The 23,662-nt window shown below is 45.3% G+C and overlaps 1 protein-coding gene across 1 annotated transcript; it reads left to right on the forward strand.

The window, feature by feature from the left end:
- The first annotated feature begins 17,856 nt into the window (after window positions 1–17,856).
- LOC125530755 (cinnamoyl-CoA reductase-like SNL6) lies at window positions 17,857–23,314 on the forward strand. The gene is made up of 5 exons (XM_048695159.1): window positions 17,857–18,224; window positions 19,967–20,142; window positions 22,351–22,551; window positions 22,649–22,802; window positions 22,899–23,314. The coding sequence occupies exons 1-5, from the start codon at window positions 17,954–17,956 to the stop codon at window positions 23,207–23,209; spliced, it is 1,113 nt and encodes a 370-aa protein (XP_048551116.1). The 5' UTR covers window positions 17,857–17,953; the 3' UTR covers window positions 23,210–23,314.
- Window positions 23,315–23,662: the final 348 nt, after the last annotated feature.

A 23,662-nucleotide genomic window follows, 5' to 3' on the forward strand; every position in this document is an offset into this window, starting at 1 on the left:
TTTGCAGGGTCTGCATTTGCGCCGGCCCGCCAAAGCTGTTTTGCACGAAGTGCAAACGCGTTTTACGAGCCGGCGTTTTGCGGGGTCTGCTAGAGTTGCTCTTATGTTTCTCAACATGAGATTGCGGTGGGGCCCGATCGTGCTGGGTGCCAGGGTCTCCTTCCGTGGTTATGGAGCTGCGGTGGTGGCGGAACACCGCATTGTTTTGTTAGTGCTATACTGTCATTTGGCGGGGATCACTCCAGCCAGTTGCATCGGTCTCGTCACAATGGCCACCGAAAGGTCTTCATGAGAGCTCTATCTCTCGAGATCTTGTGGTTTACTTCAATGGTGAGATGTAAACTATAGACAATGACTTGACACAGATGAATGGTTTTGCAGCGGCATCTCATCGCATATTTGCACGTAGCTGCTTGTATTGAGGAGAAGTGGTGGTGACAACACATCGACGACAATGATGGTGGTGCTACTTGAGCACCCGATCTCGAGCTTCAGGGTGAAAACCTAAGTCTAACCCAAATTGGATATACATATACTTGGCAATCGTGATGTTTTATGTCGCTACCTTGTTGAAGGCATTGCTCGAATATGCTCAGACCGGTTTTTCAGGGCGAAAACCTAGATTATGGCCTTGATTGATCAGATCCGGTGACGAAGACGCTTGAGCGTTGCTCCTTTCCTGAAGACGTTATTGTTGAAGATCCTTGTCATCCGTGTGGATCATGAGTTAATCGGTGCAGATATGATCATTGTTCTAGTTTGCCGATCACGGATCTCATCGCTTTCGTGTTTTTTTCTCGCCTACGCATAACTTTGGTTCTATGTGACTTTGTTATTTGTCGGCGTGTTATATGTGTGTGTTGGTGTTGGCTGTGCGTATCACCTATGCAGAGGCCGGATATATGCTCATTGTGTTTTTATCTTCTTTGTGCTTCATTTTGAGCCAATATAATCCACCCTTTTTAGACAAAAAAAGGTGTCGTTGAACAAACATCCAGCGATCACTCTGGTCTGGTCTGGGGTCGAAACTTGAAACTGGTGGCGTGAGCACCACCTTCCAGCGACCCACGACGGACGCGACTACCACTCTGCGAGTGGACGCGGAAGGATTAATCAACGACCCGCATGATTCTCTCTACACGCGGGACCCGGCGCGAGACTAATTTGGAAAAGCGAGAGTGGACGTAGACATACGTTCTCCTTTGGACTCACTCCAAGCTAGGTTCCTTTCCCTCGCCCCGTTGGGACATGCCGGAAGCGACCATTATATTTCCAGCCTGCAGTGATGATTCCATTTCGATTCGGGGAAGCCGAGTTCGAAAAGGTGTAGTACTTGTAATCTCCATATCTTAGCAGGAGGCTAATTAGTCCTCTGTCATCAATCGACCGCCAAAGTACACTGGAGTAGTACGAAAAATTCAGCATGTGATGTGAGCGTGGCCTCCACTAATGTGATAAATTTCAAATCAGACCACCTCCCCGTCTTTTCATGTATGCCGTCCGGTGATTCTCCCGTATCCTGTTACTGTCGGAGACGTTGAAATCTTATTAATGTGTGGTGGTATCTGATTACAGTTGGAGAAGATCTAGTGCCGCGTGATGATGCATGTCGCTGCTGCAGGGCCAGCAGTTTGTTGCTGTCGCAGCTCACAGTTCACACCCTATTAGTTATTGCCACTACAATTCACTGTTAATTTCTACTCCCTCCGTAAACTAATATAAGAGTGTTTAGATTACTACTTTAGTGATCTAAACGCTCTTATATTAGTTTACAGAGGGAATACTATCATATGGTCATCTATCTGATGATCGACGTACTACTTGTGGAAATGCGTTGGTGGGCTAATCGCCAACACGTACGTGCGATTCCTGGGAAAAAGCTTTGCTAGCTAGGTCGGTGGAGATCGATCGCGTCAAGCTATTAGCTAATAGCAGATCAGCGTCGGCGGATCTGTTTCTGTTTGACATGAATGTTTCAGGATCACAAACAGCGACAGATACAATTAATCGCTGTTGCATTCGTGCAATATACTGTGAGTCAGGACCGACAGGGCACATGCGTTCCCACGCACGGCGTTTACACTGCACCCAGGCGTACGTACGAAAGCTGCGGCGGCACAAACGACCTGCATGCATGCATGCATGAGTCGTAGACACGAGAGCAGACGCCTCACTCGTCGATCCCCTTCTCCGATGGACCCCGTTCGTTCGTTCGTTCGTACCGGCCGGGCGGCGCTAGCTAGGCGATGACGCGCCGTCGCTTGATGGGAATGGAACGGAGACGTGCTCCAGTCGGTCGGTCTGAGAGCGGCCGGGGACCAGCGCAGCGTCTAGCGGCGCGCCCCATCGGCTGGTCGATCGGCCAGGTGCGAGCAAATCGTCTGCAGTTTCAGAAAACTGGCCGCGAAACGTATGCAGGGAACTAGCTAGGAAGTGGACGTTCACTCCACACTCTCTTGCGGGCCCGGCCGGGGCTAACTGGGCACAGACAAAAAAGAGGTCCAACTTAAGCCAAGCTAGCATCATTAAGATTTTGAATGGGGCACAACATCTATCAAGTGTTAATCAACAACCCACATGATGAATGAACGGATGTTGGTCCCAGTATGTGGCCCTCCCTCCCTCCCTTGGACTCCAAGCCTCTGCCTGATTTGATTTCCCTAGCTCCCTAGATAGCTCGGTGTTGGAAACGACCGTAGGCTCGTATGGACCGGATCGAAGAGATCGCCTCCCTTGATGCATCAACCGAAAATAAGTAGGTACTAGCTAACTGGAGATTGATCAATGGATCTGTTGGCGTTGACATGTGTCTCGGGTCTGATGGAACAGTAATATGCAGTGTGTGCGATGGTTTCTAGAAGGAAGGATTCTCGGTGATAATCAAGTCGGTAAATGCATCTTTATGCACGGCAAAACTGCTTTGACTAATAGCTCGCTCCCACGCAGATGATGAGATCAATCACGATTGCTCCTCTTACTACCTCGATCCTGATTTACTGGCTCCTCTCATTTTTTGGGTAATAGTTTGACCATGATTTTCACTAACAAAATATAAGTTATATGTAGACAAAATAATATAATTAAAGAACTATCAAATACGAATCCAACAATGTAATCTTTGATGACATGCATTAATAGTTTGCTAGTTAAATATGTGATCAGACTTTAACCCAAAATATGAACAGATGGCAATATTCCATATGCAATGTTGTGTATTGTAGAATCGACAAAGCTAAAATCCTGCCGTCCTGGTTTTTGCAACAGATCCGCACGATGTGGATTGCCTTCATTCTCGATCAAATGGCGTTGGCGATCTTTTCGCGTTGCACTTTCCCGACGCCATCGCTATAATCTCGCACCATTAGTTGACTTATCGTATTAAACGGATCATGATTGGCCCGCTTGACAGAATCGCACGCGAGGCCCAACTGTCGCCTACTTTCTTTTCTTTCAAAAATCTTGGTGCGAAAAATAAATAAAAGAGCTTGGTGTGGGAATCGAGCCAAGCACCTCCCAACTTTATACCGACCGCGCTTGCCATCTCACCACCTATAAGTTGTTGCCTAAAAGAAGGCAACAAGGTATTTGAACCTTTTTACTACTATATGAGCAAAAATGCAAATTTTCTAGTTCTTTTCTTGGATTTCCGTGATAACTCACATAAAATCATCATGATATCTAGTTTCATAATGATTTTGTACCAAGTCGTCTCGAGTTGATCACACGTGGTAATTTTCTCATGCCGGGAAGGAAGGGCAGGGGGTTGATGTCGATTAATTTTGTGTGAATAGCATGATAACTCACACATCACACACCTGATAATTTGTGTAACCCGGTCCTGATAACTTTGGCATGGGGTGTGTTTGTGGTGGGGGGGTGTGGGGGGTGAAATATACCACCATTCACTTTTGTGTGAATAACATGATAACTCACACATCGCAGGCCTGATTACTTATATACCCCGGTGCTGATAGCTTTTGCATGTGTGTGTGTGGGGGGGGGGGGGGGGGGGGGTGATGAAATATACCACCGTTAACTTTTTGTGTCAATAACATGATAACTCACACATCACACACCTGATAACTTATGTACCCCGGTCCTGATAATTTTAGCATGGGGGGTGTGTGTGCAGGGGGGGGGGATGATGAAATATACCACCGTTAACTTTTGTGTGAACAGCATGGTAACTCACATATCACACACATGTTAACTTATGTACCCCAGTGTTGATAATTCTGGCATGGGGTGTGTGTTGGAGGGGGGAGGTTGATGAAATATACCACCTTCACTTTTGTGTGAATAGCATGGTAACTCACATGTCGCATACCTGATAAATTATGTACCCCGGTCATGATAACTTTGGCATGGGGGTGTTAGGGGGGGGTGATGAAATATCCCATTGGTAACTTTTATCTGAATAGCACGGTAACTCACATATCGGAGACCCGATAACTTATGTACCCCGGTCCTGATAACTTTAGCACGGGGTGGGTGGGTGTGCGGGGGGAAGGGGGGTGATGAAATATACCACTGTTAACTTTTGTGTGAATAGCATGGTAACTCACACATCTCAGATCTGATAACTTCTGTGCCTCGGTCCTGGTAACTTTGGCGAGTGAGTTGTTTAAAAACATACCCGACAACTTTCGTGTAAATATTTTGGTACTATACGCATCGCATACGTGATAACACATGCACAATCACCGTAGTAACTTTAACCAGAGCTGATAAGAAGGTTACAAGGTCTATGCCTCGATAATATCTGTGTAAACAACATGATAACATATGTATAGCACATGTGTGATAACTTACTTAGCCGAAAAGTGGTAACTTTTGATCCGAAATAAAGGTCATCGGAACATATCAACATAGGATCTAATTTCTATGCCCTCTTCGCGGCGTGTTTTTATGTGAAAACGATTTTTGGACCGGACTGAAGGTTTGAGCAACAAAACATTTCGAAGATTCAAAATAAGGGGGAATCAAGGATGACATCAACATTTCAGTCTTCTAATTCATTTGCATGTGGGAGAATTGGAGGACCACTTTTTATGTCCCGGTAATTTGTATGTAAATATGATGGTAATTTATGTACCATAGACGTGATAACTTACTTAGTCTGGGCCTGGTAACTTTTTACCAGAAAAAAAAGTCATCGGAAGATACCAACATAGGATCTAGTTTCGATCGTCTCGTCGAGACGAGTCTTTTATGTCAAAACAGTTTTTTGCTCGGATCTACTGTTTGATCTACAAAATATTTTGAATTTAGAAGTTTGTAAGAATCTTTGCTGACATTAGCAACTTCGTCCTATATGCATGCTTATATATGAGAATTCAACACATGCACATGAAAGCTTCTCGTAATCACAAAAGGTCAACAAAATAAAATAAAAATGCTAGGTGATTAAGCGTGACATGCACATGCATACATGTACACTGGGCGTTCGGATCTGTTCCTTAAAAACGGAACGACAGGACGTTAGTCCAGTCCTTGTAGAATAAGCAACAAAATCGAATGATGCACTTGAAGACCCATGATGAAAACGAGCAATGGATGAAGAATACTCTTTGCTCATGAGGAACAAAACGTGGCACCTTGTACCAGATCAAAGAGGTAAAAAATGGCATTGACTGTTAGTGGGTGTATAGAATCAAGAAGAAAGCATATGGTTCTACTGATAGATATAAGCACGTCTAGTTGCAAAAAGGTGTTAAAACAACATTACGGTACAAATGATGAAGATACATTTAGTCATGTTGTTAAAGCCGCAACTATAAGACTTTGTTTAGCTATTGTTGTATCTAAAGGGTGGAGCATGATACAACGTAACTAGATGTGCAGAGCGTGTTTTTCATTGTATTCTGGAAGAGGATGTCTACATGAGGCAACCACCGGGATACAAGGACAAGAAAAGACCCCACTATATATGTGTACAAGCTTGATAAAGCTCTTTATGGCTTGAAACAAACACCTAGAGCATGCTACTCTAGGTTGAGCTCCCGGTTAAAGCATCTTGGTCTTATTGCATCTAAAGCTGACACATCACTTTTCATTTACAACAAGGCAAACATAATTATCTTGCACTTATATATGTTGATGATATCATAGTTGAAAGTTCCTCACAAAGTGCCACTAATGCTCTTCTGCATGATTTGAGCTCAGAGTTTGCCTTCAAAGTTATTGGTGATCTACAGTTTGTCCTAGGCGTTGAAATCAAGAAGATTCAAGATGGCATAGTACTGAATCAGGAAAATATACTAAAGTTCTAGCTCGCACGGGGATGAAGGACTGCAAGCCCTCACCCACACCTCTGTCCTCTTCAGAAATTTTTTCAGCATATGAAGGGGAGCCACTTAAGGAAGAAGAAAACACAAAATATAGAAGTGTTGTGGGATGACTACAATATATACTTGACTTTGACATGGCTAGATATGTCATTTGATGTTAAGAAAGTTTGTCAATATCTGCATTACCTACCAACACCCATTAGATAGCAGTTAAGAGAATTGTATGATATGTAAAGCACACCATAAATTTGGGACTTCAGTTTAGGCGTTCTAACTCTACTCTTGTTAGTGCATTTTCCGATGTTGATTGGACATGCTGTAGCGATGATAGAAAGTCAATTGGAGATTTTGTTGTATTTTTTTTGTTAATGATATTATTTCCTGAAATGCTAGAAAACAATCCACATTGTCAAGATCAAATACAGAAGCTGAGTATAAATCTCTGGCAAATGCCACTACTGAAATTATTTGATTGGAATGCTCGAAGAATTGGAAATTAAGCAACACTATATCTCATGTCTAAGGACTATTGTGTGAAAATTTGGAAGCAATTTATCTTTCTTCTAACCCTGTTTTTCACAGCGGAACTAAACATGTTGACATTGATTTTTCACAGCGGAACTAAACATGTTGCCTGTGCGATTGCAACGGATCCAAAGTAGAAAATACATATTCACAGACTTGAAAGAAAAACACTATAGTTTTGGTATATATATATATATCGGTAAAAATATATTATGTTTCACTCAAAATATATTCCTCGGGCTGTTTTGATTAGGTGAGGGAGGGATGTGGTTGATATCAAGATACTAAGGGATTTTCTGTAAATTGAAGCAGAGAAGTGGGGTATTGTTGCAAAAACGCCACAACTTACCTCATAGTTGTTAGATGCGGATCTGATGGTCAGGAATGACGGATGACAGACACACCATCATCATCAACTGAGTCTTTTATAGGAGTAGAGATATGAGAAAGAGTTGCAGAAAAGAAATTGGAGATACGGTACATTCCTTCCAAGTATCAAGTATGAAAGCTCTGTCAGTCAAGCAGCTTGAAGATTTCAGGAACAATCTTGAAATTGTTGAGATCAAGGGAGGGTGTTAGACGTACAACTTGTAGACTAGTTTATCTGATGTAATCTTAACTACCTCCTATAAATATACAAAAAAATCACGCCGCTCCCTTGAGGAAGTAGGAACACTTGCATCTGACAGCGTGATCGTTCAGATCTTGCCCTTGTTATTACTGTCCAATGTATGGCTGAAGAAGATCCGGTGTCACTGTTGTGTCATAGTGACATAGTTGCTGGTGCGGTTTACACCATGCATGCTGCTGTCGTGGCTCGCAGTTCATTCACACCTTGTACAGCAATTACCGCGGCTCCAATTCCGTACCCGACCGAGTATTGGTCATTAGTTTTCCGACGATGATCGAATTGGAAATGCATGTGGGCTAATTGGCAACACGTACGTGGAGTTGCTGGAGATCGACGTCGTCGGGAGCGTAGCTAGCTAGTGAGTACTAGATCAGCATCGGTCGATCTGTTGCTGTTGAGTTTCAGGATCGATCCAACAGCGACCAGCACGTTAAATTCCTGTTGCGCTCGTGTAATATGCAGTATAATGGAGGACCGACAGGGCACATGCGTTCCCACGCACGGCGTTTACATTGCACCCGTACGAAAGCGGCGGCGGCACAAGCGACCTGCGCTTCATCAGTTACAAACGCGCGTAGCGTAACAGGGGAGCACAACACAGGGCGACGCACCCCCGCTCGTTCGTACCGGCCCGCCGGCGCCGCCTCGGCAGACAGGCCCTAGCTCGGCGACGCCGCGCCGCCCCGCGATGGGCACGGTCCGAGCCAGGGGATCGAGCTTTGCCACACTTACAAAAAATTTCTATGAAAATTTGATTGGATAGGACGGCCCCCACCCTGAAAATTTTAGGGAAGGAGATAACGTTTTGGAGTAAGATTACGTAGCACTTTTCGGAGGTGTAGCATTTTCGCAGGGGACCAAGATGCCCAGCGGCGCGGCTGCTAGCGGGCAAATCGTCTGCGTAAAGAAATACTGTACTATGTAGGAGGTAGAGGTGCTCTGAATTCTCATGTTTTTCCTTTTCTTTTCTGACGGGAGAATTTTCTCATGATCAACAGGCCGCAGATTCCTCCCAACGTGGAGCAGTCTGGTGTTGACACTGGAGTAGTGGAGTGTGCAACCGATGTGACGGGCGGCCATGCAGTGGACGCGTCAAGGATTGGTTAATCAACGACCCGCACCGCCACCGCATGAATCAACGAATAGACTCTTGTACATGGCCCATCGGCCGGCCGGGAGATGAATTCCTCCCTCCCTTGGACTCCAAGTCTCGCCCTGATTTCCCTAGTTCGGCGTAGGAAACGACTCTAGGCTCATATGGACATCGATGATTCCTTTACTTTTTCTTGGTGGAAAAATCACGCGTCGCGAAAACTTCAAAAAATGGCGCCACGATCTTCAAGGAACCGACCATCATCTCCTCCCGGACCGAACACATCGCCGGCCTTCATCAACCGGAAAAGGTAGCTAGGCAGCTAGCTGGAGATGGATCCGTAGGTAACGGCGGTCATCCATCGTCCATGGATCGATCTGTTGGTGTTGACATGTCTGATATCAGGCTACAGCGACCCATCGGTGTCTCGCCGGGGCGCGTTCCCACGTTACACCGGGCCGGACGACAGCGGCGGCACACCCAGGCGACCTGCATATGCATGCACTAGGCTTTAAAAAACGCGCGCGGCGCGCAACCGCTAGGAGAGCGGACATGAACAATAGAGACGCCACAGGACACGATCGCCTCGTCGCCCTCTCCGACTCGTTTCGCCCATGCCGGCCACCGTTTCCATGGACAGGGCCGCCGCGCGATGGGTGACGGAGCCGTACGCCGGTCGGAGAGGGCCCCTCGCTCCCCGTCTGCTCCGTCGGCTGGCTGCGGAGGGCCGGCGGCCGGCAGCAGCGAGGGGAACCGCGACATGTGTGGTGTGGCCTGTTGGTGTTGAGCCGCCGGAGACCTGGCTCTGGCCGCGAGCGGACCGTGTGCGTTCCGTCGCGTGGATATTTTTCTCGGGCGCACCTGCATGAGCGAGGCACATGCCCGTCTCGGACGCCTAAATGGCCCGGCCCATAAGCACGCACGTACGTGTACATTGTTCTTTTTTTTCCAAAATAATTATCAATACATATATTTCAACCGCTAGGAGAGCTAAGTGTGGTGCTGTTCTGATTCCGCTTATTGTAAAGGATATGATTATGAATTAAATATAGTCGCCGAAGTTCAAAAAAAAAGTGTGGTGCTGTTGGGGCAGTATGCCGTAGTGTAGTGCGGATGGACATTCTTGGGAGCTTCTGTAATGGTCCTCAATTTTATTGCAGAACCACAGACTTTGGAGGCGATTGCAATCAGAGAAGCACTAGATCTCTCAGATGATCTCTGTGAAAGGAGGATACATGTGGCCTCGGACTGCAAGGCAGTGGTGGAAAATTTGAAGAAGGGGAATTCATCCGTTTATGGAGCGATTATACAGGTGATAATACGACACTCTTTGGATTTTGATTTTTGTAAATTTATCCATGAATTTAGGAGCTCGAATTTCGAAGCTCACAACTTAGCGAAGTATGCTTTATCTCTCCAGGGTGGCCGCCATGTTTGGTTAGGACTGCCTGGAGACCTTACTTTCGTCCCTGTAAACATTGTGACGGATTAATAAAAACTTCATGAGGTTGTCGAAAAAACATATATTTCAAAAAAAAATAGTTTACGTAAGATTATTAAAAATATTGAAACAATGTAATTTATGTTAGTGTAAAAAAATATGTCGATAGCATTTAGAAAACAACTTCTTATCATTTAAAAAAATCATGCATTTCAATAAAATGCACATGAAATTTTGGGGAAATGTTATACAATGTAAACAAATATTCATATATCCAAAAAATATGGTTCGTACCATTCAGAAAAAAATATGCGTTACATTTTAAAAATATTCCCGCGTTTCTGAAATATTTTTTGACTTTTTGACAAAATATTTGCACAATGTAAGAAAATGTTCAGATACTTTAAAAACATTTTGTATAATTTAAAAAAATTAACATGCATTTTAGAAATGTTTAACATGTATTCCCTCTGTAAAGAAACATAAGACTTTTTAGATCACTATGGGAAAAAATATAAGAATTTTTAGATATTTTTTAAAATATATTTGAAAATATATTTTAAAAATGTTAATCATGCATTCAATTATTTTAAAACTGTTTCACATGTATACGAAAAATGTAGACACGTGTTGAAATAAAATGAAAAAAACCAAAGAAAACAAGAAAGAAACAAAGAAATCCAGAGAAAAATAAAAAGAATAAGAAAAAAGTAAAAAAAAATCTCTACCTACTAATAAACGAGTTATTGCTTCTGGTCGTACGTCTTTGACGTTTTTGCAAAAAAAAACCTCCGTTTCTTTTGAATAAACCCACAGTCCCTGTTTAAGTGGCACTCTGATAAAACGTTTCATTTTTTGCATAAAAATCCCTACATTTGTTAGAAATTATGCCCGCGGCTCTTATCTCTTGTTGGACTGGGCTCACCACCGCGCGTCTCAGCCACGGCCTGCACGTCACGCACGATGCAAGGACTAATTCATTCATCTATTCAATATTCAATAGTCCCACATCGCTAATTTATATCCAATTATCTTAGTTTATATACTCTTTTGAGTTTTCTAGGATATCAACAAGAAGAAGCTAAGGATTGGGGATTCCAGACAGTCTGACAAAAAGAACATGAAAGAGACACGATCTGAAGATACAGAAAAAACATAAAAGAGCCATGATCTGAAGATACAGAAAAAATTGGTGCAGCAGACATCCACGGTCACCATCCAAGCCGCCCCAGACAAGATCCCAGCGGTGGTGTTGAGGCTTGGGGGAGGAGGGGAGGTGCAGGTCGAGATCCCAGCGGCGGTGGGCGCAGGAGGCAAGCGGCGGCGCTATTTGGGGGGAAGGAGGTGGGGGAAATCGGGATGTGGGTGCTGAACGCTGCGAGAGCCTCGCGAAAAAGAGAAAAAAGAGGCTACGACAAGACCGAGGAAGAGCGCGCCATCCGGAGGCAAAATTTCGTGTCTTGACCCTTTTTGCAAACAAAATCAGGATCAGATCCCGTTCGAAAATAATTCAGGATCTGACCCTTTTGCCTACCGCCAGGGAGGCTGGCGGTAGGGTCGCACGACCTACCGTCGTCCCCTCTGGCGGTAGGCCCTTTGACGGCGACTGACGGTCGTCTGAGTTGGCTGACGTGGAAAAGGGCCTACCGTCAGGGGATCTGGCGGTAGGGTACTAAAGCCTACCGCCGGCTACTCTGGCGGTAGGGCCCTGTGTGGTGGATAAGGTGGGGAGGGGCTTGTTTGTGGGCCCCACCACCACTCTTCTTCCCCGTGCTCAGCTCCTCTCCCCCTCACAAACCCGCCTAGATCCAGTCAACTTGCTTGAGATTTCATCGGTGGATCCGGAGTATTTTCATCACCCAAGGTACCTCCCCCATTCCCCCTCCCTTTGATTGGTTGAGATGTTTGTTTTGTGTGCATTTGGTCAATTTATTGCAAACCCTAGTTTTACCATTTTTGGTGTGGTCAAATCAATTACTATGATCCATTTAGGTCTATGTTTGTGATTTCCTTGTGTATGATGTGCTTAGAATTTCTTTTCTTTCACCGTGCATGCTTTTCCATCTCAGCAGTGCTGATTCTACTACTAGCTAGCTAGGCTGGATTTTTATCATTCTTAGTTTCTTACTGCAACCCTGGGAGCCCAGCCTGAGTGTGACAGAGACTAGTCGAACTAGTGCCGTCCCTTTCTCTTGGATTTGTTTCCGTTGTCGTCTTATGATCCGGTGTGTTTCTGGCTTGTCCTTTTGTGCTGGGAATGTTCAGCCATCAGCTTTCTCTTACCATCTGATTAAGTATCTTCCTCTTAACATTTGAGTAATTGCTAGGACTAGTATGGGATAACATACGGGTAAATCAAGCAGTATCTTTTGGGGTTTGGATTTGACTAGTCGTCCTGCTCGGCTTATTCTGTGCTTGCCCACCCGGTTTCCCTGGGATTCCCTTCTCTGGGGTTTTCCAGGCCCATTTCACGTGCAACGGGCTAGTTTTTATACAAGTTATGCACGTTCCATAAGAACATCTGGTCCTGTTATCATTGTATTCTCTATCAATATGGGCTTAGGATAAGATTTACTTGGAGCTAGGGCAAGGAATATTACCAGTAGCATCAAACGGTCTCACACCCAACGCTAATCTGCCTATACGTACGTACTAAAATAATGCAGTGAGTCAGTGACCAGACAACCAAGAACCAACCCCGGCATCCCATGAATCTGTGATGGCTTTGTGCACATATAAGTTTAAGCAGAAAGAGACGATGGCCGCTGAGCATTTTGAAAAAATCCAAACAAAATTGGAAGCGCAAACATTTTTAAAATGCGTGAACAAAAAACTGAAATCCGATACATTTTTTGAATTTTGAAAGTTTTGAACTATTTTGTGTAATGAGAACAATTTTTGAATTTTGAGAACATTTTTCCGAAATATGAACATTTTTGGAAACACGAACAAAATTTGAATATTTTCAGAAAAAAATGAAAAAAAGGAGAAGAAAAGAAAGAGAAATAACTATAGAAAGTAAAAAAATGAAAAAAGGAGAAGAAAATAAAAAACCAAAGAAAGAAAACAAAAAGAAACAACGAAATAAAAGAAAAGAAAAGAAAACAGAAATAATTATAACGAAAAAAGAAAAAAAACAGAAAACCCGGTTCAAGAACCTTCTGGAAGGTTCCCAAAACCGGCCAGGAACCAGCCGGAAGGTTCCCAAAATCGGAAAAAGATCCACGTGAAAAAGAGCTAACTTGAACATGCAGAACATATTTTTCAAATGCGAATATTTTTTTGAAAAATGATCATTTTTTCATATGGAGCAATTTTTAAAAACAGGAACATGTTTGAAATTCGAAATGTTTTCTTATTATTAAAACAAATTGTAAATCACAAAGTTTTCTGAAATTTTTGAATGCTTGGAAAAAAAGAAAAAGACAGTGGAAAAGAAAGAACAGATTAAGTAACGACAAAAAATACAGAAAACACCAGTAAAGAAACTACAAAAAAAAAGAAACCGGTTCCTAAACCAGGAGTCTTCTAGAAAGTTTCCAAAACCAGAATCTGGGTACGCTGCTACCGCCAAAATGGCCCGGTCCATTTCTATCGCTAGCTTGTTGTCCACTGGGATTCAGCGGCAATCTGCCGCATTGAGCGTCGCATAATATTTTTCGGCCTCGCAGCCGGCAAAATACAGGATGCTTCGCTGAGAGCGAAGGTAGGTGTGTCAGCGCACACGACACGGGAGCAGTTTATGTTATTTTGCTCTTTGGTTTTTTAGTCGAGTTTTCAGGAAAAACAACAGTATTATTGTTTAGGAGTTACATATTTTAAAAAATATAAAAAAAATTAGAAATATATTATAGAAAACTGGTGCTGTGTGTTTTATAAAAAGTTCAGTGTATATTTAAAAAGTTTATCGTATATTAAAAAGATGTTTAGAGTGTATAAAAAATGTTCAGCATATAAAACAATGTTCAAAGTTTATTAGAACAATTTTTCTATTGTATATTGCAAAATCTTCATGTATACTAAAAAATATTCAAAGTTAAAATGTTCACTGTATATTGCAAAACAGATAAAATTGCAAAGAATGCAAAACCAAAAAACAGAAGAAAAAAACACTCCTGAAAAGAGAAAATAATGTTTTTTAAAAGAAGACCAACAAAAATGAAAAGAGACACCGTTAGTGAACACAGCGGGGGGCATGATACCGACTAGGCAGGGCCGTATGCCTATGCTCACAGAAAAGTAGAGCACGTCGACAGGAGAAGAATATGAGGAAGACAGCGAGCTCACGCTTCAAGAGCACTGCCTAGAGCAGGAGGAGGTGTAGTGCCCCTCGATGAGCTAGAGGCGGAGATTGCCGTGGACCCATTTGGTTTGCACATGTCAATTTGGGTCGTTTCTGTCGCAAACGGATGGCCATCTGATTTTTGTTCGTTCGTGACCCATATCCGACCTAATTTTGGGTAGGGTTTGCGTCTGCGTGGACACGAAGTGGACACATGTGATTGCTCTCTTAGTCCTCCCTGATCCGTCAGTCGGTGACACGTACATGTTGCCTCCTCCCCTCCACGTCCTACACCCTCCCGCCCCTCGTCGCCATCGCCGTTGTTACCCATCTTTCGGATGCTCCATCGCTGCCCACCTTCCGCCACGCTTCCACATACTCCCCCACCTACCCGCCGCTTCGGAGGAGTTCTTGCTGGCGTTTGTGGCATTTTCTCGCCGCCGCCGGTGCTAGAGAAACCACGTCCGCCAGCACTGCCCATCACCTCCAATATCCATCCGCCCTCGCGCTCCAAGGCCGCCTGCCGCCCTCATCTCCGCTTCAACGGGCCTACTGCCTGCACAGGGAGGCCGGGGTGCTTTTCACCGAACGCATCTCCACCACGACCACAAGGTCTTCGACACTTTGCTCGCAAGGTACCATGGATAGTGGAGATGAGTATTTTTTTCAACGACATCATTTGTTCATCGGATGATTCGTCATTGGATGATGCTCTGGCGTTGAACCGCAATAGAGAGAGCGGCCATTGCATATTTTCCGCCGATTACTTTTAGTGCACGTCCCCGCTCTTCAAACCTCATTTTTTCCGGCGCCGCTTCTGGATGGCGAGACATGTGTTCAACCATTTTCGGGAGGGAGTGGTAGCATATGATGATCACTCTGAGTGCAAGGAGGATGGCCTTGGAATGGTTGGCTTATCCTCTTATCAGAAATGCATTGCGGCTATTCGTATGCCTGCATACGGAATTACCAGTGATCTTGTGGACGAGTACGTCCGCATAAGTGAGTCCACAAGTCTTGCATCAATGTACATGTTCTGCAAAAGCCCGCCGTGGCAGAGTTTGGCCTTGAGTACCTAAGAGAGCCAAATGCCGCAGATACAACCCGATTGTTGGAGATCAATGTAGAAAGAGGCTTTTTCGAAAATGCTTGATAACATAGATTGTATGCACTGAAAGTGGAAGAACTGTCCATTTGCTTGGCAGGGGCAGTACAAGGGGCATGTGAAAGGTTGCACTGTCTAGAAGCATGAAAGGTTGCTTTGGATTTGGCGCACTTTTTTCGGCATGACCGGTTCTTATAATGACATCAACGTGTTTCAGCGTTCTTTGGTATTCTCAAGGCTTGCAGAAGGCCACAACCCAGAGGTCAACTTTGAGATCAATGGCCACAACCACAACAAGGAATATTACCTAGTTGATAGTATCTATCCTCAGTGGTCAACTCTTGTTAAGACAATATACAATCTAGAAGGAGAGAAGAGGCAGAGATTTGTCCAAGCACAAGAGAGTGCTAGGAAGGATGTGGAGGTGCTTTTGGTGTGCTTCAATCTGGACGGGTTATCGTTCGACACCATGCTAGAAGATGGAGCACCGAGAAGTTTTGGGAGGTGATGACTTCTTGTGTGATCATGCACAACATGATTGTGGAGGATGAGCGTGATGACAACATCTACGACAAAGGGTTTCAATTTCAGCATGAAAATGTTGTGCCTGAGCAACAAGAACCGGCAATGTTTGCACACTTCACCGAATTTCATCACAAAATGCGTGATTGGCAAACTTACATCGAACTCCAAAATGACTTGGTTGAGCACAAGTGGATTCACCTTGGCAACCAGTAAATGTATCAGTTCATTTTCTTTTGATGTATTTATGAAAATTTAAATTTGTTGTAAACTTTGTGATTTTTATTCGGTTGTAAAACTATTTATTATTACGGTACTATGTGATTTATTTGGTTAAACTATATGCAATGTTTCTTTTTAGTTAGACATATGCGTTAAAAATGTATATATTTGACTATCAGTCGACCAGATGGACCAAATGCGTTGGTAGGTTGGACGCACTGTCAACGCAAACACAAAAGAAGCAGGCAGCCGCCTCATTGCCCGACCTAAGCGGATAAAATCTAGACAAGACCCACGTTTGTTTGCGATGGTGCCTTGGAGTTGGCCGTATGACTTACTACAAGACCAACGATGATTGAAGTCAAGAAGCACTTTACTCTCTAGTTTATCTAGTTATAAGTAATGTTTGTATATATATTATCATGTGACACTTGTGTAGGTACGTGATAATTTATCTTTTTGCAGACTAAAATATCAGGATGGGTTAGACGATGCCCTCTTGAAAGATATGGAATTTTGGAGAAGGTTTTTGACAACTAGAGCGATCTACTATGCCCCCGATTTATTTTACGGTTCAATCATAACAGTACAACAAACATCATAAATAATAAAAATTACTATGCCTTCGATTTTAACGGAGGGCCCAACACATCCCATGGGAGAACCACGGCACTCGGGCATTGTGTTTCTAAGATCTAACGGCTGTCAGCGCGGGATTAGTGACCACTCGTACGGTGAGAAAGTAGCAGTACTATAATTAATTAACTAAGGCCAGCTGTTCCTTTTGGAAGTGAGCATCGTGTCTCTTACCCACCAAAAAGTCTAGTAGTAGAGCACGTCGAGCGATTGACTCTAGCTAATCTAGCCAGACCCACGTTTTGGTTTTGGTTTTGGTCCCTAGTAGTAGATAGGATATGAATCATGGCCATGGCTAGCCGATCTAATCCTAATCCTTCCAGATCAAGCGGGCCCTGCTAAGTGCCAACACACACACACACACACAAAAAAAACTCTCCACATACTGGCCGGCCTGGCCAGCCAGCTCCGCGGCGGCCAATGTAAAAAAAAAAAAAAAAGATGTCGCCGTGGTAGCTGGGATCAGACGAATGCCACGGCGAAGGAACCAACTAGCTTTTTTTTTCTCTGAAATAAATAAACGGACCGACCGGGCTGATGCTGTAGTACCTTATACAGTTGTACTATATATGTATATGTAGTGCATGTCACGTGTGAATACCTTATACATGCACACGGGACAAATACTCTTGTTTGAGGAATACTGTTTTGGCTTTTGGGGTCAAAGCTAAACAATTGTGCGATCCAGTCTGACTATGCCATACACGCAATTTTTTTTTAAAAAAAACTGTAATTAGTGGCGGCGAAGCCACCCACCGGCCAGTTCGTGCAGTCAAATGGCTACACGGTTTTCGGCAAATATAGCATATAGCAAGCAGAAATCGCGCAAAAATAAATATTTCATGTGAACATACGTCCATTTGACTACGTGTGGTTCTACTTGTATATGATCAGCCATGGAGCACATGCTCAACATGTAAAAAATCGGACCGGCGCCATACAAAATGAATAATTCCCGCTGGTTGAACCGTCGCCCAATTGTTTTGGCGGTCGGGCCGAGCCGAGCCGGGCACGGAGCGCAGCCAGCCACGAGGAGCTCGTCGTTGGCGCAGAGCCGACGACGTGGCAGCCGTCGTCCCCTATATATCCACGTCGCCCACCCACCCATCATCACACGATCCATCGACCACCAGCCCCCACTCCACGCCACGCCCCCGCGGCCACGCCAAGGCAAGGTGACACGGAGCAGAGCAGAGCAAAGCCGCCATGGGGGTGCTGCGGAGCACGCAGAGCATGGCGGCGGAGGTGGAGGAGATGCGGGCGGCGCTGCTGCTCGGCGCCGGCGGCCCCGGCCCCGCGTGGAGGTGGCGGGGCGGGGGCGCGGCCGCGGCGGGCAAGCGCGGGGCCGGCGCCGACGAGGGCGCCGCGGAGGCGCGCGCCGTGTGCGTCACGGGCGGGATCTCCTTCCTCGGCCTCGCCGTCGTCGACCGCCTCCTCCGCCACGGCTACTCCGTCCGCCTCGCCCTCGAGACCCAAGGTCCGTTCGTCCCTTCTTGCTAGCTTGGTCCGTGGCTCGTTGACTCTTGACCGCTTGGTCGAGTTTAAAACGCGAGACGGGTGGTGGGGAATTTGGTGCTTCTCTGCCCCGACATTCCACATACGGACGGACCGAGAGAGAGTTGGCCACCTTCCCCCGCCGTTCCGAAATTTCGTGGCGGATTCCGCAATGCTTGCGCCGTGGACTCACACGTCCGCTCTCCGAATTTAAATTACATAGATAGAGTAGCTTGCACAGCTGCGCCACGAGATCCAGTACAAGTTCCATTTCCCTTTGCGTGGGAGGTGCAAAATTGCAGTTCAGAATTTAGCGGCTCGGGTTCAGGAACCGGGCCCATGGTAATTTCGTTGTTGTGCCTAGCTCCAAAGGGAAAGGGGACAAGATAATCTCAACCCACTTTCTTTACCACAATCCGGGGCCCTCCCATTTTTCCGTTTAATCGGTATGTCGTCACCGCCGGTGAACAGGGATGCGTCCGAGCGCTGGCGATGTCACCGCTAGCGATGTGTCCAAGTGTTTGGTGCGTAGGTGTGTGTTTTTCTGCTGGGGACATGGACTTGTTGGTTGAAAATGGTCCATCACAATCCGTCCGCAGCTCATGACCACGTCGCCCTCAGTAGTAGCTGACGTTTCACCAATGCACTTCTTCTCGACCACAAGAAAATTTTGCCTGCACCTTGGAGCCAAATCGGTCAGTTCAGGGTTCACCCTCTTTGGGTGAAAGGCGAAAGGGCCTGTGGAGTCATGCATAAGGAATGCATGCCCCGTTTTTCGCTCCTCAAGTTTCATGAGTTTCATACCTTTCCCTGATCGGTTGCGGGAAAAACGACAGAATAGGATGTTAAACTGTCCATTCAGTTTGTGTGGCCTAGGCCAGGCCGAGGTAATTTAGTCAACGAATGGAGAACAAGGAAACATCAATTTTCACAGTAGCATCATGTACTGATGTTAGTGAGGCAGCACTTTTTTTTTTCATTTCTAATGCTGTTTTGCACACCAGCCAACTCTACCAACTAAGGCTTTTTTTTTTCTTTTGGGGAAGAATCAAGGCTGTTTCACACACATCAGCGCAAGAAATTCAACTGTAGTCGTTCTCCGATGGATATGATTATTTATTGGGGCAATTAAGGTATATGTGAATTGCATTTCTGATAAGGATCACCTTTTGTTTAGTAGTCACTCAGTGATAGGATCACCTTTTGTTTAGTAGTCACTCACTGATAGGATCACCTTAGCTTACCACCTCCTTGAATGGACCATTTGGGGAATTAATATGCTACCTAAAGTTAACTGATGCGTCATTCCTTGTCCGTTAGCAGCTTGTCAGTTTTAAAAGCCATAGTTTCCTAATCAAGGAGGATAAGAAACGGTGGGCACATGTTCTCGAACATTCACCCAAATGCGTGTAACTTTTGCCCATGTTACTTGCACCTTTTTGGAACAGGAGGAGGGCGGTTGTGAAAATAATCGGTGTGACATTGTGTCTGATCCTTACTCTAGGTCAGCAACAATGTGTCTGACAATGCCTATATGGTCTCTCTTAATGCAGCATTCGATGTGACATTGCTGCCTCTTTATAATTACTGTCGAAAGTGATCATTTTCTACAGCTTGATGCCTTACTCACTTGTGAATTGTTGATACCATGCTAGCCCATTCATAGCTCACTCTTACTGCCAAGTTGAACTCCAAAACTAAGTTGTATTTATTTTTCTTTGGCAGAGGATCTGGACAAGCTGAGGGAGATGGATTTGTTCGGTGAGAATGGCAGGGATGGGGTCTGGACTATTATGGCAAATGTCATGGACCCGGAGAGCTTGCACCGAGCTTTCGATGGCTGTGTTGGTGTCTTCCATACCTCATCACTCGTGGATCCAGGAGGCATCTCCGGCTACACGGTGAGCTCACACAACCCCTTATCAACGTTCCTAAAATAGGTAGATATATGTCTCGAAAGTTCATCATGCATGAGAGAATCATCGTGCAAAATATGTTGGATAAACTCGTCTGCTTGTTTTGTTTGTTTGCGGAAGGGAGATGCTGTTATTGACAGTGTCACTGCTCCTACATCTCAACTTGTGACACAAAAACTTTTGTCTTGTCCCTTGAGGAAGGCAAAGAGGTGGTACATTATGGAATAGGTGGGTGTCAAGTTGGTAAGGGCATATGCGATATAGGTGGGTGTCAACATGATGAGGACTCTACCAGTGCTCCAAAATGTAAAGTACCAAGGGACATCATGGCTAACAAACAACACGACAATCATATTAAATCAGTCATATGTCGTTTACATTTCATCGGGAGTCAGTTGTTATTACAGAGAGATGAATTTTCATACTTAATACCTGTACACATTGCAGCCAGTAGTTATGCAAGTTAGCGACAACCCCTATCTTGTACTGCGCTGGGTTATTCCCAGCGGTGTTATCACAATATGTGATCACAAGAGTAAGAATTCGTTAATTTTCATGGTCATTTGCAATGTGAACTATGCACGGTGCTTATCCTTCAATGAATCCTGGGAAAGGACCTTGGCCACATCATCCGTATTGTGTGCATCTACTATATAACTAAGATTGGTTGGTGTGGTGTTCATCTCCGATTGAATCCTGCCAACAACCATTGATTTATGAACTTCATGAGGCTATGGAAATTTGATGTCACAATAGGCTTTGTGTAGTTGGAGTGCTTGACTTTTCAGATGTCATTACTGGAAGCTCTTTTGTATTCAGTTTCTTTCTACATTTTTCTGTTGCACTTTATCTGACCAAAAGCATCAAGGAATTATCTGAATTGACCGCTGCAGTGAGAAGTAACCATCCAACCATTTGCTAAGCATACCTACTACAAAACCAGTGGTGGTAGGGGCCTACAGCCTACTGATTCCAAAATCCAGATATATGATGGAAATAGTTTGAACATAGTAGGCCAAATCAAGCCCCAAAATGGTTGCAAGTATATCTTATATTCGCATGCTCGCATGGCGTTTGACAGTGGAACTACCAAATCCACTCAGATTGGTGATGTAGGGCCTTTACTGGATCATGCCTGATGCTGACACCCATTGCTTTAGCAGACTCATCATGGATATGGATGTAGCTCTTGATCTTGCTTTGTAATATGCTACTATTTGTTTGCATTATTTATCTCTGCTTTGCATACACTTGAGAAAAAAATGCACGATGAAACATAATTTAGGTTTGTAGTACCATAGCATGTGATTTCCACCAACACTTTTAGATTACTTATCATGCAAAGCATCTGGCCTGGATACTTAGTCCACATGCCCTTTACCTGTACTTTTCAAGAGTACAACCTATGCTTGAGTTCCTGCTGGTTTGAACGTGTACGTATGAAAGGCATCATGTTGATCTTTCGGTTGTCGAAAGCTCATCCTGTTGAAGAGCAATATGAAAATTTGAGCACTGCCTCTGCTTTGTCAGATGCGCGGAGTAGCTTCAGCCTCCTGGTGCTTTACTTTAGCACCTTTTGGGTCAATAACAAGGTGATAGAATAAATTGGTTAGGTGGTGCCCTGTCTTATCTTTTTTGACATTCTATGCCAGAATCCATAGCACTTTCGTCTCTGAAAGTTCCAACGTAGTTCTTCCAAAGTTGATCATACCGGGTCGCAGACTTGCAGTATGCGCCAAGAAAAGTAGTACTTTGTACAAAATATCAGGTGAAAATTGACGTGGCTTGGCTGTAGCCCATTGACCGTCGGTGTTGATCTGGTTATACCTGCCCTTCAGTTTATTATGATGAGTTGATAACTTGTTCAAGGTCCAACAGATAGTAGTTGTAGACTTGTACTAGTCTTGCTGAATACTTCCATTTCTGTTTCTTTCAGTCTTGCTAGATTCCCAGTTCTTGTGATTCCTTTGAAATAATCATAAGGTCCACTGAGTCAAATTTTGTGATTGTATTTAGTCCTTTAAAATCTGTTGCGGATGTTTTTCAAAAATGAAAAAAAATTAAGAACACTTCTTATTTTTACATTACACCACCTGTGCTTTGCAGACAGATTCTTGGAATGTTGATTAGACCGGGTCTTACTCCAAATTAAGTTGGCTCGCTTAATAACTTTTCTAATGTTAACTTGAACAGAAACACATGGCGACTCTGGAAGCCAAGGCGGCAGAGCAGGTGGTGGAAGCGTGCGTGAGGACGGAGTCGGTGAGGAAGTGCGTCTTCACCTCGTCGCTGCTGGCCTGCGTGTGGAGGCAGAGCTACCCTCACCGCCACCGGTTCCCCGCCACCGTCGATGAGAGCTGCTGGAGCGACGAGACCTTCTGCCGTGAGAAGAAGGTGATGAGAGATTCCGCTCAACCTGTAGACTCTCCATTGCGTGGATCAACCGGCAGTGTATATCTAACGGTGTGAAACAATTATTTTGTTCTTGTAGCTGTGGTTTGCGCTTGGCAAGACGATGGCAGAGAAGGCGGCATGGAGGGCGGCGCGTGGCCGGGACCTGAAGCTCGTGACGGTGTGCCCGGCGCTGGTGACCGGGCCGGGTTTCCGCCGGCGCAACTCCACCCCCTCCATTGCCTACCTCAAAGGTTTGTGTTTCTGTCTGGCCATTGTGTTTGCATCGAACCAGCATTGTCCTCAGATCGAGCACTGACAGATAGTTGTTCCTTCGATGAAAATATCAGGGGCGCACACCATGCTGGCGGAGGGCCTGCTGGCGACGGCGGACGTGGAGCGGGTTGCGGAGGCGCACGTGCGCGTGTACGAGGCGATGGGCGGCACCGCCGGCGGGAGGTACATCTGCTACGACCACGTGGTGCGGCGCGCGGAGGAGTTCGCGGAGCTGGAGCGGCAGCTGGGGCTCCGGCCGAGGGCGCCGCCGCCCCCGGCCGCCGCGCCGCCGTCGTTCGAGCTCTGCAACCGGAAGCTGGCGCGGCTGGTGTCCTCCCGGAGGCGGTGCACCCACGACGCCTACCTCCCCGTCGCGTACGACTGACCCGGCCGGGAGGAGGAGTCGCCGCGTGGGAGGAGAGAAAATGGCGTGCGTTGTACAGAGTTGTGCCCCAGTGAATAATAAAGCTGAGCTAGTTTAGTAGGAGTAGATACCATGAGTCCATGAGTGTTTTGCAGAGGAGATCCGGTAGAGTAGGACGATGAAACCGTAGCGCAAGGCCGTTTTGCTGGTGCCGTCAGGGCTCCGGCTGCATCTACGCGCCAAGCATACGTATGGGGTGTCATGGTTGCCACGGGACATGCCCAAAGCTGCAACCATTTCAACGAGGTCCCGTAAGTAGGGCGATGATCCAGGAGCCGTGAGCATCTGAGAAGCAGAGAGCATCGACACAGAGTGTCTTTCACAGGTGTACGAATGAAATCACCATGCAGTAATGCTAAACGTATAAAGAGTTATACGCAATTACACGCTGACTAGGATTCTTTCTGTCCAACT

Source organism: Triticum urartu, chromosome 1, assembly GCF_003073215.2.
Source record: "Triticum urartu cultivar G1812 chromosome 1, Tu2.1, whole genome shotgun sequence".
Taxonomy (NCBI): Eukaryota; Viridiplantae; Streptophyta; class Magnoliopsida; order Poales; family Poaceae; genus Triticum; species Triticum urartu.

What these genes read in the sequence shown, in the direction of transcription:
- LOC125530755 (XM_048695159.1), top strand. Translation starts at nt 17,954, where the DNA reads ATGGGGGTGCTGCGGAGCACGCAGAGCATGGCGGCGGAGGTGGAGGAG. An exon ending in CCTTCTGCCGTGAGAAGAAG is followed by an intron (nt 22,552 to 22,648) that starts GTGATGAGAGAT and finishes TTGTTCTTGTAG; the next exon opens with CTGTGGTTTGCGCTTGGCAA. An exon ending in CTCCATTGCCTACCTCAAAG is followed by an intron (nt 22,803 to 22,898) that starts GTTTGTGTTTCT and finishes TGAAAATATCAG; the next exon opens with GGGCGCACACCATGCTGGCG.